General features: G+C 40.6%; 1 protein-coding gene across 2 annotated transcripts in view; it reads left to right on the forward strand.

Moving 5' to 3' along the window:
* The window catches only part of LOC138948477 (calcyclin-binding protein-like), a 45,663-nt gene extending 32,081 nt beyond the window's left edge, over positions 1-13,582 (forward strand). For both annotated transcript variants that reach the window (XM_070320031.1, XM_070320030.1), the window contains exons 2-6: positions 483-690; positions 3,596-3,692; positions 8,544-8,643; positions 11,215-11,315; positions 12,171-13,582. In XM_070320031.1, coding sequence (XP_070176132.1) covers positions 483-690; positions 3,596-3,692; positions 8,544-8,643; positions 11,215-11,315; positions 12,171-12,441 — 777 coding nt within the window. In that variant the 3' untranslated portion in view covers positions 12,442-13,582. The remainder of the gene's footprint in view (positions 1-482; positions 691-3,595; positions 3,693-8,543; positions 8,644-11,214; positions 11,316-12,170) is intronic.
* Positions 13,583-16,174: the final 2,592 nt, after the last annotated feature.

Raw genomic sequence — 16,174 nt, forward strand, 5'->3', positions numbered from 1 at the left:
TATTTATCTAACTGTAAGTGTAAGACTTGTCAGTTCTCAAATAAAAGGAACCTCCATTTTGCCGGTTCTTGAGTCTGGGGTTTCTGTAACTGACTCAAAAAGAAACAAGTCGCATGAAGCAAAATAAATTCACTTAGTCAATCTGTCGAGCTCGCAGAATGAAAATGAAAACACTTTATTTCACAGAGACTATAGCTTTGTTGATACCCCGCAGCCAAGATACATTCATGTAAAAAGTGTACCTGATCACTTAAAGTGACAAGCCAGTATAGCGCAGTAGCGAACCATGTATGAAAAGTGCTATGAAGATCGGTCCAGTATTTTTCTGTGAATCGATCTACACACACACACACACACATACACCACCACCCTCGTCTCGATTCACAGTCCATGTTAAATCATTAAGTCGTAACTTGACTAAATGTTTTTAAAAAAAACCACTTACCATTGTGAGTCTGACAAATTTCCCTGCACTTGTTCAGATGCGGAAGGACATCGAGGAGCTTCAGAAGCTGGAGGTTGAGGCGACCCGGAGTCGGGTGAAGGATCTCCTCAACCTGGAGATCCGGAGACTGCAGACCGAGATCCAGAAGCGTGAGCAGCAGGAGAAGGCTGAGGGCGGTGCTGCACCGGCAAAAACTGGTGCCAGTGCCAGGCCACAGGTGTACAACGAGATCATCAAGAACTACGGTGAGTCATTGGGGACAGTTCCATCCTGAACTCAGGTCAAAATGAGTTCGGCTCATTCTCTCCCTGACAGGATGCCTTGAGTTTCCTTGTCTGGCAAGGAAACCGATTTTTTTTACATATTTAGAGCTTTTTGTAATGTATTATTGATATAAGCAGATTCGCGATCGTCGATAATGATTATTCATGGTGTTTTGTAATTTTTAAATTAGAAAGGAATTCATTTGTAAAACAGTTTCAAGCGAGCTATTTTTCGCGGCTGTATTTACTGTGCAAACAACTCTAAATATGGCAAAATTGTCACGTGATAATCAACCGTTTGGTTTCGGCGCTCACTGGAGCAGACGATTTTTTCTGTAACCAGTTGACAGTGATGAAGCCATATATTACGGTCTCCTTCCGGCAGCAGTCCCAAAATTTCAACTTGTTTTGACCTTAGAACGATGTCTTTATCATAACTGTGAAGAACAGAACGGAGATCACTGTCGAAGTCGGCCAATCTGCAATCATTTTCGTCTTGCGAACACTGATCTCAAATTTAGATCAGTGCTCGCGAAAAACATATGGGAGATAACTCTGTATTTTTGTTTTTGATAGATTCGCGTAGGACTGTAGCGTCCGGTCAGAGAGACAACTGGCAATAGCCGTGGAGCGATGCTTATCAGAATGGGACAGTTCTTGTTAAGGCCAAACAAAAGTTAAATGTTTGTTTATGATGACATGGCAAAAAAATTAGTGTTGGTAGGTCTTTTTTGTGTGTTTTATTATTTATTGAAGTTTGATATTTTTTTTATCCACGCAGTGTCATAGGGCTTTTTATTGACTGGAAATCATGCAAGCTAACCAGAGTAAAAGAGTACCTTTTCTTGAAAAGTCTGCAAAATCCTTCTTTTTTTTCTCTTTTCTTTTTTGAAAGGCCCAAAAAAGTTCTACTTCAAGGGTCAGAGGCAGAACAAACAGTTATCTGAAACATTAAATTCTTTTCTTGGCCTAATCTAAAGTTGGCCAAAAAATTATTGCACCAAATTTCAAACCCAAAGTAAAGCATTAATTCCTGTGTCATTTAATTAAAACTGTACATGCCAGTTAAGGCCGTTCACTTAACCTTCAGGATCACCTTTTGGATTAAATATTTCTTTTACAGGGATCACGTGACCGCCGCTCAAGTAAGGGTACCCTCAAAATCGACCAGACAAAAACGGAAGAGCCAAATGAAAAATCGACAAAAAATCACAATAGGCAAAACTTTGACATACGAGAAGAAAGTCAAACCAATTATCTACCCTGAACAGATTATTTTGTTTTGCTACCTTGTGTATTTCGCGTGCTATGCTATTCCTAATAATGCAGGTGTTGATCGCAAGAGCGGTCAAAAACGGAACGTTTTACGTCAATTTGTATGGGTATCATGTCAAAAAGCGCTACATTTTAGCAATGACTTGGTGGATTGCTTTGAAACTTTCAGAATATTTTACCAACATACTAGAGATACTTCGTGCGAAGGTTTGGATCGTTACGGTTATTTATCCAGATGTGACGCAATGTTTCGGAAAATGTTGTTAAACTTGTCATAGGATTGTCCAAAAAATTAATGACTTTGCATATCTACAGATAAATGATTGATACAGATTCTCTCTAAGTTTCATTTGCGTGTAGCTGCTAGCGTTAATTTGCTAGTCATGCAAACACGTGAGAAAAAAATGGAACGTTCATGCTGTTTCGCGCTTACAGCTGTTATCGCTGCGTGCCTCTTAAAACATGCCATGGTCACGCTTGGCTGGGCATCGCTGTGGCACCAGAATCATTGCTTAAATATGTAGCGTGTTTACTGGTCCAGCAAATTTGCGTCAGTGCTTACACGCACATAAAACTTTAGCAGTGTGTGTATCAATCATTTTTCTAAAGACATGCAAAGTCATACATTTTTTGGACCCAAGGGAACAATCCTATGACGAGATTAAAAACTTCTTTCGAAAAATTGCATAACATTTTAACAAACACCTGTAACAATCCATCATTTCGCTCGAAGTATCTCTAGTATGTTGGTAAAATATTCTACAAGTTTCAAAGCAATCCACCAAGTCATTGCTAAAGTGCAGACTTTTTTTGTCATGATGCCCTTAACAAATGACGCAAAACGTTCGTTTTTGACCGCTCTTGCGATCGACACCTGCATCAGTAGGAATAGCTTAGCACGCGAAATACGCAAGGTAGCAAAACAAAACAATCTGTTCAGATAATTGGTTTGACTTTCTTCTCGTATGTCAAAGTTGCAAAGTTTTGCCTATTGTGATTTTTTGTCGATTTTTCATTCAGCTCTTCCGTTTTTGTCTGGTTGATTTTGAGGGTACCCTTAATTGAGCGGCGGTCACCTGATCCCTGTAAAAGAAATATTTAATCCAAATGGTAATCCTGAAGGTTAAGTGAACGGCCTTTTCTGGCATTTTAAGTCTTAATAAAATGACACGGGGATTAATGCTTTAATATGGGTTTGAAATTTGTTGCAATAATTTTTTGGCCAAGTTTATTTAAGAAAATAGGAAAAGGTGCATGGGGGTTGCTGTGAAAAGGCTTGATTATGAGTGTAGCGGGCCTGAAAGTGGCGAGTATTTTACTTGCCATGGCGACTAGAAACATGTAACTGGCGAGTAAAAATTTTCATCTTTGCTAAAACAAATTGTTTGCTCTCTGGCTAGTAAATTTTCAGAATCACTAGCCATAGGCGAGTACGTACACCATTTGTTGGACTTTTAGCGCTGTGTAGGCTTTGGTATGTTTGAAATTTGTTGTGAAGTATTGCTGCAAACTCTAGTCTAAGATGAATGATGGAATTGATTCTTTTGCTAATTCCGAATACTCTTTTCATACTTGGAACTTGGATGGTCAAGTCATTAAACTGTTGTTTCAGCATGGGACCAGTCAGAGAAGTTCATGAAGCTATACGTCACACTCAAGGGTGTTCAGGATCTGGACAAAGATGCCATTACTAGTGAATTTGCTGATCAGTAAGTATATCTTCTGCTCCCCTTTTTGTGGCTGTGTTTATTATATATTTTATCTCCCACAATTCCGAGAGGACTTGGATCATGTGAGACCGTGTGGATTTTGTCACTTGCTCTTTCCTTCTTGACTATCCTTCTGAACCTTTTCTCTTCGGTAAGTAGCATGCTAAAATACAGAGATATAGCCAAGTGCATTCATTGATTTGATTATTAATAACTTCACAAGGTAAGACTGCACCTGTCAAAAACTATACTGTCTCACATAATCCCTTTCCTCCGTACATTGTGGTGAATAAAACCACAATTAAGCTTCACTTACTAAGGTAAGCTCTTCCTAATTTTTTAATTTGTCAGCGATCAGTTCACCACTACTGATAAATCTAGGATTGTACACATAATATGATAATAGCAATATTGCTCCTTAAAGGCACAGTAAGCCTCCCGTAAACCATCACAGATACTGTCAGGCTTTTACACACAGTACAAACACCCTTCCATTTGAACGCTCACCAAACGGGAACATCCTAGGTGCCCTACGTAAAGAGCGAGCAAATTTTAAAGAATTAATTTTGTAGATTGTCTCGGACAGTTTTTGGACCCATCCTGAACTCAGGTCATAAATGAGTTAGTTCCCTTCGGGTCTCATTCTGAACTGGCGATAGCCGTGGACCGAAGAATGTTTTTGGACCGTGGTGCGTTTTTGCGCTAGACCTAACTTTTAAAATCGAAATAATAAATTGACACAAACATTCTTTAATCATAAAAGAATTCTTATTTCATCAAGACAACATCAGTACAATTCGAAGTTGTGAAAGTTTAAAAAAAGAAAAGCCCGGAAGCAGGGTCACGCAAGGGTCGTAGCAGACGACGGTTTATGCATATCGCCAGTTCCTCTCAACAGTCAAAAACCATCGCTAGAGTTCTTGTGAACCACAGCCGTTTGTTTCGTGCATAAAAACGTGCTATTGCAGATAAGCTCACAGCGAGTCGCATTCAAATTACTAACTGACGACTACATTGTGAAAAAGGGAAACTTGATCACACGGGTTCACGATGGCTCAGGGGTAAGATAAACCACGCAAAAATAAATTCTTTGAAAATTGCTCGCTCTTTACGGAGGGCACCTAGGATGTTCTCGTTTGGTGAGCGTTCAAATGGAAGGGTGTTTGTACTGTGTGTAAAAGCCTGACAGTATCTGTGATGGTTTACAGGAGGCTTACTGTGCCCTTTAAAGTTAAAGGCGCAATTCATCCCTTTAAAACAGTTCTGCTCACTGTATCAGATCTGGCCTGGATTAGGATTAGACCATCCGTCCATTTAGAGAAATACCAAAACTCAACATACTGGTTGCTAGGATTAGACCATCCGTCCATTTAGAGAAATACCAAAACTCAACATACTGGTTGCTAGGATTAGACCATCCGTCCATTTGGAGAAATACCAAAACTCAACATACTGGTTGCTAGGATTAGACCATCCGTCCATTTGGAGAAGTACCAAAACTCAACATACTGGGTGCTAGGATTAGACCATCCGTCCATTTAGAGAAATACCAAAACTCAACATACTGGTTGCTAGGATTAGACCATCCGTCCATTTAGAGAAATACCAAAACTCAACATACTGGGTGCTAGGATTAGACCATCCGTCCATTTGGAGAAATACCAAAACTCAACATACTGGTTGCTAGGATTAGACCATCCGTCCATTTAGAGAAATACCAAAACTCAACATACTGGTTGATAGGATTAGACCATCCGTCCATTTAGAGAAATACCAAAACTCAACATACTGGTTGCTAGGATTAGACCATCCGTCCATTTGGAGAAATACCAAAACTCAACATACTGGTTGCTAGGATTAGACCATCCGTCCATTTAGAGAAATACCAAAACTCAACATACTCAGTGGTTGCTAGGATTAGACCATCCGTCCATTTGGAGAAATACCAAAACTCAACATACTGGTTGCTAGGATTAGACCATCCGTCCATTTAGAGAAATACCATAACTCAACATACTGGTTGCTAGGATTAGACCATCCGTCCATTTTGAGAAATACCATAACTCAACATACTGGTTGCTAGGATTAGACCATCCGTCCATTTTGAGAAATACCAAAACTCAACATACTGGGTGCTAGGATTAGACCATCCGTCCATTTAGAGAAATACCATAACTCAACATACTGGTTGCTAGGATTAGACCATCCGTCCATTTTGAGAAATACCAAAACTCAACATACTGGTTGCTAGGATTAGACCATCCGTCCATTTTGAGAAATACCAAAACTCAACATACTGGGTGCTAGGATTAGACCATCCGTCCATTTAGAGAAATACCAAAACTCAACATACTGGGTGCTAGGATTAGACCATCCGTCCATTTGGAGAAATACCAAAACTCAACATACTGGTTGCTAGGATTAGACCATCCGTCCATTTAGAGAAATAACATAACTCAACATACTGGTTGCTAGGATTAGACCATCCGTCCATTTTGAGAAATACCATAACTCAACATACTGGTTGCTAGGATTAGACCATCCGTCCATTTTGAGAAATACCATAACTCAACATACTGGTTGCTAGGATTAGACCATCCGTCCATTTTGAGAAATACCATAACTCAACATACTGGTTGCTAGGATTAGACCATCCGTCCATTTTGAGAAATACCAAAACTCAACATACTGGGTGCTAGGATTAGACCATCCGTCCATTTAGAGAAATACCAAAACTCAACATACTGGGTGCTAGGATTAGACCATCCGTCCATTTGGAGAAATACCAAAACTCAACATACTGGTTGCTAGGATTAGACCATCCGTCCATTTAGAGAAATACCATAACTCAACATACTGGTTGCTAGGATTAGACCATCCGTCCATTTGGAGAAATACCAAAACTCAACATACTGGTTGCTAGGATTAGACCATCCGTCCATTTGGAGAAATACCAAAACTCAACATACTGGTTGCTAGGATTAGACCATCCGTCCATTTGGAGAAATACCAAAACTCAACATACTGGTTGCTAGGATTAGACCATCCGTCCATTTGGAGAAATACCAAAACTCAACATACTGGTTGCTAGGATTAGACCATCCGTCCATTTGGAGAAATACCAAATCTCAACATACTGGTTGCTAGGATTAGACCATCCGTCCATTTGGAGAAATACCAAAACTCAACATACTGGTTCCTTCCTGTGTAAAGTTGGACATTCTTGTAGAATTACTTCATAAAAATTCCTACTCTGCACTGAAAGCAGACATGCCGTCGATGGTTGGTATGGGTCCAAGGGAAAGCTGGACATATCTGTAGCTGCAAAACATCATCAATGACAGGCCGTCGATGGTTGGTATGGGTCCAAGGGAAAGCTGGACATATCTGTAGCAGCCAAACATGATCAATGACAGGCCGTCGATCGCTGGTATGAGTCCAAGGGAAAGCTGGACATATCGGTAGCAGCAAAACATGATCAATGACAGGCCGTCGATGGTTGGTATGGGTCCAAGGGAAAGCTGGACATATCTGTAGCAGCCAAACATGATCAATGACAGGCCGTCGATTGTTGGTATAAGTCTAAGGGAAAGCTGGACATATCGGTAGCAGCCAAACATGATCAATGACAGGCCGTCGATTGTTGGTATGAGTCTAAGGGAAAGCTGGACATATCTGTAGCAGCCAAACATGATCAATGACAGGCCGTCGATTGTTGGTATGGGTCCAAGGGAAAGCTGGACATATCGGTAGCAGCCGAACATGATCAATGACAGGCCGTCGATTGTTGGTATAAGTCTAAGGGAAAGCTGGACATATCTGTAGCAGCCAAACATGATCAATGACAGGCCGTCGATTGCTGGTATGGGTCCAAGGGAAAGCTGGACATATCTGTAGCAGCCAAACATGATCAATGACAGGCCGTCGATTGTTGGTATGGGTCCAAAGGAAAGCTGGACATATCTGTAGCAGCCAAACATGATCAATGACAGGCCGTCGATTGCTGGTATAAGTCTAAGGGAAAGCTGGACATATCTGTAGCAGCCAAACATGATCAATGACAGGCCGTCGATTGTTGGTATGGGTCCAAGGGAAAGCTGGACATATCTGTAGCAGCCAAACATGATCAATGACAGGCCGTCGATTGTTGGTATGGGTCCAAAGGAAAGCTGGACATATCTGTAGCAGCCGAACATGATCAATGACAGGACACATCCCAAGAAAGGACACTCTTTGTTGTCCCTTTGTCCATATCTTGACCAAAATATACCTGTCATGACAGGCCACCTGCAATGTAGGGACATTTTTGCCAGGTCCCAAGAGCATCCTTTTACCACAGGTACCTCTGTATTGTCCAGGGATAGGTTTTCTAATGCGCCATGCACCATTGTTGCATAGTTTCTACGAATTTCTTTGAGCAAGACAAAGACCACATCGAGATGGTTTACCATTGTGTGTACCACCCTGTGTATAGTGACATTTTTGCTGTTGTCTGTCTTGTCACACAAACAATTTGCTAAAATGACACAGTAGCAAATTCTAACCTCAAATGTCATCAGATTGCACAATTTAGCTTTGGAAAAACCCATTCTTGTCTTCATCTACGTCCCATCAGAAATTGGTTAAGGGGGAAAAATGGCACAGTCTTTTTCTTCCAGGCTGAACCGTTATTATTAATACCGATTCCTTTTCCTAGGCTGTGTGATCGTAAACGTTCTTTGGTGAGTTCACTTCACTTTTTATTTATGTGTCTGGAATGAGCTGAAATGTGAGCCGCCTTTATTGTGGAGACTGGAGTGTCCATTGATGAACTTGAAGAAGAAGTTGAAATGTGACCTTGATGTTTTGCAGGTCGGTGAAGTTGAACGTGAAGGGTCTGAACGGAAAGAACTGTGAGCTGCAGATCAGCCGCTTGGCCGAGAAGATTGACGTGGAGGGGTCCTACCACAAGGTAAGAGCAGACAGCGGTGTTGTCAATGGTTTACAGTGTTGTCAATGGTTTACAGTGTTGTCAATGGTTTACAGTGGTGTCAATGGTTTACAGTGGTGTCAATGGTTTACAGTGTTGTCAATGGTTTACAGTGTTGTCAATGGTTTACAGTGGTGTCAATGGTTTACAGTGTTGTCAATGGTTTACAGTGTTGTCAATGGTTTACAGTGTTAATGGTTTACAGTGTTGTCAATGGTTTACAGTGTTGTCAATGGTTTACAGTGTTGTCAATGATTTACAGTGTTGTCAATGGTTTACAGTGTTGTCAATGGTTTACAGTGGAACCCCCTTTTCAGACCTTTACAAATCTGAGAAAATCAATCTTAAAAAACAAGGAAGTCTTAAAAGGGAGGTAACTTTACAGAGGTTATGAACAGATCATCGGAAAAAGCAATGTCTTGAAAGGGAGGTAACTTTACAGAGGTTATGAACAGATCATCGGAAAAAGCAATGTCCTAAAAGGGAGGTAACTTTACAGAGGTTATGAACAGATCATCTGAAAAAGCAATGTCTTGAAAGGGAGGTAACTTTACAGAGGTTATGAACAGATCATCGGAAAAAGCAATGTCTTGAAAGGGAGGTAACTTTACAGAAGTTATGAACAGATCATCGGAAAAAGCAATGTCTTGAAAGGGAGGTAACTTTACAGAGGTTATCAACAGATCATCGAAAAAAGCAATGTCTTGAAAGCGAGGTAAATTTACAGAGGTTATGAACAGATCATCGAAAAAAGCAATGTCTTGAAAGGGAGGTAACTTTACAGAGGTTATCAACAGATCATCGAAAAAAGCAATGTCTTGAAAGGGAGGTAACTTTACAGAGGTTATGAACAGATCATCTGAGAAAGCAATGTCTTGAAAGGGAGGTAACTTTACAGAGGTTATCAACAGATCATCTGAGAAAGCAATGTCTTGAAAGGGAGGTAACTTTACAGAGGTTATCAACAGATCATCTGACAAAGCAATGTCTTGAAAGGGAGGTAACTTTACAGAGGTTATGAACAGATCATCGGAAAAAGCAATGTCTTGAAAGCGAGGTAAATTTACAGAGGTTATCAACAGATCATCGGAAAAAGCAATGTCTTGAAAGGGAGGTAACTTTACAGAGGTTATGAACAGATCATCGGAAAAAGCAATGTCTTGAAAGCGAGGTAACTTTACAGAGGTTATCAACAGATCATTGGAAAAAGCAATGTCTTGAAAGCGAGGTAACTTTACAGAGGTTATCAACAGATCATTGGAAAAAGCAATGTCTTGAAAGCGAGGTAACTTTACAGAGGTTATCAACAGATCATTGGAAAAAGCAATGTCTTGAAAGGGAGGTAACCTTACAGAGGTTATCAACAGATAATCTGACAAAGCAATGTCTTGAAAGGGAGGTAACTTTACAGAGGTTATCAACAGATAATCTGACAAACCAATGTCTTGAAAGCGAGGTAACTTTACAGAGGTTATCAACAGATAATCTGAGAAAGCAATGTCTTGAAAGGGAGGTAACTTTACAGAGGTTATGAACAGATAATCTGACAAAGCAATGTCTTGAAAGGGAGGTAACTTTACAGAAGTTATGAACAGATAATCTGAGAAAGCAATGTCTTGAAAGGGAGGTAACCTTACAGAGGTTATCAACAGATAATCTGAGAAAGCAATGTCTTGAAAGGGAGGTAACTTTACAGAGGTTATTATCAACAGATAATCTGAGAAAGCAATGTCTTGAAAGGGAGGTAAATTTACAGAGGTTATCAACAGATAATCTGACAAAGCAATGTCTTGAAAGGGAGGTAACTTTACAGAGGTTATCAACAGATCATCTGACAAAGCAATGTCTTGAAAGGGAGGTAACTTTACAGAGGTTATCAACAGATAATCTGACAAAGCAAGGTCTTGAAAAGGGAGGTAACTTTACAGAGGTTATCAACAGATAATCTGAGAAAGCAATGTCTTGAAAGGGAGGTTCCACTGTATTTAGTGATCTTCTGGAACAGTGTTGAACAATTTAAATGAGAGATGACATTCTTCATCCTGTCCTCCTAATACTCAGTGTGGTATGACCAGTCGCACAAGGTCAGAAATGACATGAACTTATACCACGTGTGTGTGAGGAAAGAGAGAGCCTGACGGACCGCGAGAGAGGGCGAAAGAAGGAATGCGCATGAAAGAAAATGACGTAATATCAATCATAAATTCACTGTACATCACGTAGCATCATTCCCAACTTATCCTTACGATCCTGATAAACTCTGCGACTGTCTGACAACAATTTGATAATTTGCTCAAACTGGTTGCTGTTGTCTTCATTTTGTTTTGATGAATTTATACTGAATGAATTAATAATTTATTAATAAATAAATAAATAATTTATGTAATTTATTCTGAGCAAGGTCAATTGTTATTGGGGGGTCTTGAACTTCTCTAATGTAATCTGACTAGATTTATAATTTAATCTTTAATGCATGAATCAATACTTTCATGCATGAATTCATACGTTAATGAATGCAGTTATGAAAGAAACAATGTTTTTATTCATGTTCAGGTGAAGACGGACATGGTGCTGGTGATGCTGAAGAAGAAGGATGCGGGCAGGACGTGGGTCGGAGTCACCAGCCAGGAGAAACAGGCCAAGGAGATGAAACAGTCAGTGTTACCTTTTACTCCACCACTCTTGTCTTTATTCTCTCTGATTTGTAGCAATAGACGTTGTTCGGAAATAATTCTGTCTCATGTTCCTCCTATTCTCTCTCTCTCTCTCTCTCTCACACACACACACTCACACACACACACTCAGTCACACACTCAGACACACGCGCACACACACACACTCACTCACTCACACACACACACACACACACACACACACACACACACACACACACACACACACACTCAATCACACACTCAGTCACACACACACACACACACACACTCAGTCACACACACACACACTCAGTCACACACTCAGTCACACACACACTCAGTCACACACACTCAGTCACACACACTCAGTCACACACTCACACTCAGTCACACACACACACACTCAGTCACACACACTCACACACACACTCAGTCACACACACACACACACTCACACATGGGCCCTTATCCTCCTTGCCCCACCCCCTCAAGTGGAGCTGAGCTATCAGCGTGTTGGTCATTTAGGTCACGCCTACCATGGCTTTCTCTCTGCAACTCTGCAATCAATCATGATCATTTCATTGCTTCTCATTCTGTCGCATTTGCTGTTTCGATCTCTTATATGAAACAAGTCAAGAATTCCTCAAGGAAAAAGTTCGTTCTCTCAGGCTTCTTTCCACTTCTTATGCTCTCTCTCTTCCCCCACATATGTTTTATCTTTTTTTTTTTTTTGTCTCTAGGATTTTTTTCTTTCTCCTTTTGTTGTTGTTGATGTTTTTACTTTAAATTGGAACTTTAAAACATCCTAGTTTTTATGGACAGTGTTTAATTTACTTACTTTTTGAATTTCTTCAGAAAACCTCCCCCGAACATGGATGCCAGCGACCCCAACGCCGGGATGATGAGTATGCTGCAGAACATGTACGAGGAAGGCGACGATGAGATGAAGCGCTCGCTGAAAAAAGCCTGGTTTGAATCCCAGAGCAAAGGGGGAGGAATGGGTGGCATGATGGGAGGAATGATGGGTGGCATGGGAGGTGGAATGGGCGGTGGTATGGGTGGAATGGGAGGTGGTATGGGTGGAATGGGAGGTGCTGGTGGCATGGGCGGTGCCATGGGCCTGTGAACATGGTTGATATGATACCCTCGATAGATACCCTTGTGTGTTGAAGGGGAGGTGGAGAGACGAGTGCAGTTTTGTGTGTGTGTGGTGGGGGGGGGGGGGGGGGGGAGACGAGGTTCCGGTTTGTAAAGCTAGTTGTCGACAAAAACCAGTTAAATAAAATTGATGTTAGAAGAGCTGTCAAAGTTTGAATTATTATTTTATTTTTTTTCCATTGTGAATGAATGGTTTTGCTGTTTACAATTGACAGGTAAATCATTGCAGTGTAGGTAGTGATTCTGTTGTTGACTAATCATGTGCCAGCTTTCCAAGAAAACATCCCTGGCTGAATCTTTTTCTCCATATATTTGAGATTTTTTATTTATTAATTAGATTTTACTTTGTAGTTATGACTCTTTTTTGTATGTTTTTTTTCTGATGAGGGCTGGTATTTTACCACTGGTATTTGCAATGAGTGAAGAAATTGTGTTCAGTGACTTTCAGGCAAAGTCAATCATAGATTTTGATATACTTGTTTCATGTTCCATACCATGTTTTGAGAGTTCTCCATCTTGAATGTATTTTCACTTGTGTTTGGAAAATTGTTGGTCTTTGTGAACTTACTTTATGTTTAGGCATTGGATATGGGGAGGGGTCAGTGGTAACCTTAAGTGCAGCGTTTCATTTGTTGTCTTTGTTTTTCATTTATCCAAATGTGGTTCACATACAGAACTACGTTTATTCACCTTTTTTTCACACACACAATTATCAACAAGTGGTTCACAGAACTACATTTTTCCAACTGTTGTTCCTTTTTTTTCTTTATCAAACACACACAGTTGACCAACACAACACACACTACATTATGCAACTTTTTTTTAAAACTCGCACACACAGAGTTGAAGATGAACAGGTGTTTTTTATTCACAGTAAAAGCTACAGAAATACAACTGCATATATTGCACACCAACACAGCAAAAATTGCCATAAAAACAAAACACCATAAACGATCAAAACTAGAATCTAACATTCACATTGCACTTTTAAATAAGCAAGCAAGCATACGAAGGAAACCCAAACAGACTGTTTAAGTTTGCATTCTTTATTCTGTGTTTCTGTAATGAAAATCAACTGTTATAAAGTGATGAATAAAGTTTGCATTCTTCCCCTGTGTTGCATTCTTTCGCTTGCATTGTTATTCTCTTCCGTTTGCTTTCTTTCTGTCTAGTTTTCTGATAAATCCCTGCGCTTAGAACTGTACCCACGACCGGCACGGTTGGCCTAGTGGTAAGGCATCCGCCCCGTGATCGGGAGGTCGTGGGTTCGAACCCCGGCCGGGTCATACCTAAGACTTTAAAATTAAAATTGGCAATCTAGTGGCTGCTCCGCCTGGCGTCTGGCATTATGAGGTTAGTGCTAGGACTGGTTGGTCCGGTGTCAGAATAATGTGACTGGGTGAGACATGAAGCCTGTGCTGCGACTTCTGTCTTGTGTGTGGCGCACGTTATATGTCAAAGCAGCACCGCCCTGATATGGCCCTTCGTGGTCGGCTGGGCGTTAAGCAAGCAAACAAAGAAACTGTACCCACGGAATACGCGCGATATAAGTTAGCCTCATATTGATCGATTGATACTTTTCTTCCTTTTGCATAGTTTCTTTCATTCCTTTCTTCTGCATTTCTTTAGGCCAAAAATAAAAAATAGTCTGTTTACGGTAACATAGGCCAAAAAAATAGGGTCGGTAGGTCGGGATTTTTTATTTTTTTATTTTTTTCTCAAAAAACAAACATTTTTAATCTATTTTGCCAAAACGACTTTTTTCCCCCCCCAAATGCCAAAAAGAAGTCTAGGGTCATGCGAAAAAATAGGGTCGGTCGGGATACTGTAAACACTTTTTTTGTGTGTTGCCTTAGTATGCTTTCTTTTGTTTAGTTTGCATTCTTTCTTCTGTGTTTGTAAAGCCTGCTACTAACTACAACTAGGTTCGGCGAATGTTACACTGTGCCTGGTTCGGTGTACCAACTAGTGGTGGTGACAGCAGTCCATGATCAAGAAATATCACGAGAGAAGACTCGTGATCGATTGACAACGTTATAGCTGCCATTATAAGGATGAAGATACACAAATATTCAACCAATGAAAAGTCAGTTAGTCTAAGGTTACAGTGACGCGCTGCAAGCTTTGCAGGAGTGAATCGGCGAACCTTGCAGCGGCAACCAAAAAATAGGGGAATCCCCTGGTTTGATGACGTAGTGCAATGTTCGCCGAACCTAGTCCGTCTTGGTTGGGATGTAGTTAGTAGCGCTGATGGGGTCTATGTCGACCAAAAGAGTGGGATTCCCTGTAGGTGGAGTTCCTGTATACAGGGAATACCACAGGGTCTAGGTCCTGTAGTGTTTCGCTGATATCGCTAAAAGTCACGTGATGCTTAGCGACATCGGTAGAATTTGATGTTTTACAATCTTTTTTGATATTTCTTAGAAATTTCAGTATGGTTTGCAAGTTTTATTGAAAAACTCCACCCTGTGGGAATCCCTGTATACAGGGAATCCCACTCTTTTGGTCGACATAGACCTCATCAGCGTTATTAGCGGGTTTGAATTAGTACTCTTTCTACAATTCTTTCCTTCTTGTGTTGCTTTGTTTTATCAAGTTTGAATGTTTGCTGTTTTGTTTCACAAGGGAAGTCAGAGTCTGATGATCTATGCTTACATTCACACACACACAACCTCAGCTAAGGCGTCCGCCCCGTGATCGGGAGGTCGTGGGTTCGAACCCCGGCCGGGTCATACCTAAGACTTTAAAATTGGCAATCTAGTGGCTGCTCCGCCTGGCGTCTGGCATTATGGGGTTAGGGCTAGGACTGGTTGGTCCGGTGTCAGAATAATGTGACTGGGTGAGACATGAAGCCTGTGCTGCGACTTCTGTCTTGTGTGTGGCGCACGTTATATGTCGAAGCAGCACCGCCCTGATATGGCCCTTCGTGGTCGGCTGGGCGTTAAGCAAACAAACAAACAAACACAACCTCAGCCACTCCATAACATTATACACGTCCTTATACAGGGTGGTCCAACCCGTACCTTTTATTTCATCACTTCACAACAGGTGTACAGTGGTTGTATAGGTCTGACACTTTGAATGCAACGAAAGAAAACAAATCATGGAGGGAAACTCTTAAAACAGGTTCAGAGGATTAATAACAATATGGGAGCCTTCAAACAGGGGCATCACTGCTGGGGGGTCTTTTTTCTTATTTTGGACCACCCTACATGCAGTAGTCAAGAACAATAGGTAATCGGATAAAAACAAATTAGGACTACAAACTACCGGTAGCAAATTGGAAAAATACTGTGGAGTAAGCCACTGGGAACAAAACAACTGTTCCCCCTGCAAGCCATTGGAAGACTTACAAATGACAAGGAAAAAATTGTAGCTATATAAAAATAAACAAAATGAGCGCACACAAAATCATGACTGTATAAAAGCATGGGTAGAGAACCACCAGGAATTGGTAACTGTCAAATCATGTCAAATGTTACATTCACAACAGCAATATCTGAGTTGCCCTGATCTATGCAAAGGGGGAAAAAAGTTGGCGACATAATTAAATATATGCAGTGTTCATTCACTCGATAATATATTTAGGGACGAGTTTTGGCATAAGGTATACTCACGGAATAAAATAACTTAACATTGTTTAAAATTTAATATCTCAAAATCGGAAAAAGTTACAGGAGTGATTTTTGTACCAACGTAAA

This window comes from Littorina saxatilis, linkage group LG15 (genome assembly GCF_037325665.1).
Source record: "Littorina saxatilis isolate snail1 linkage group LG15, US_GU_Lsax_2.0, whole genome shotgun sequence".
In the NCBI taxonomy this organism is placed as follows: Eukaryota; Metazoa; Mollusca; class Gastropoda; order Littorinimorpha; family Littorinidae; genus Littorina; species Littorina saxatilis.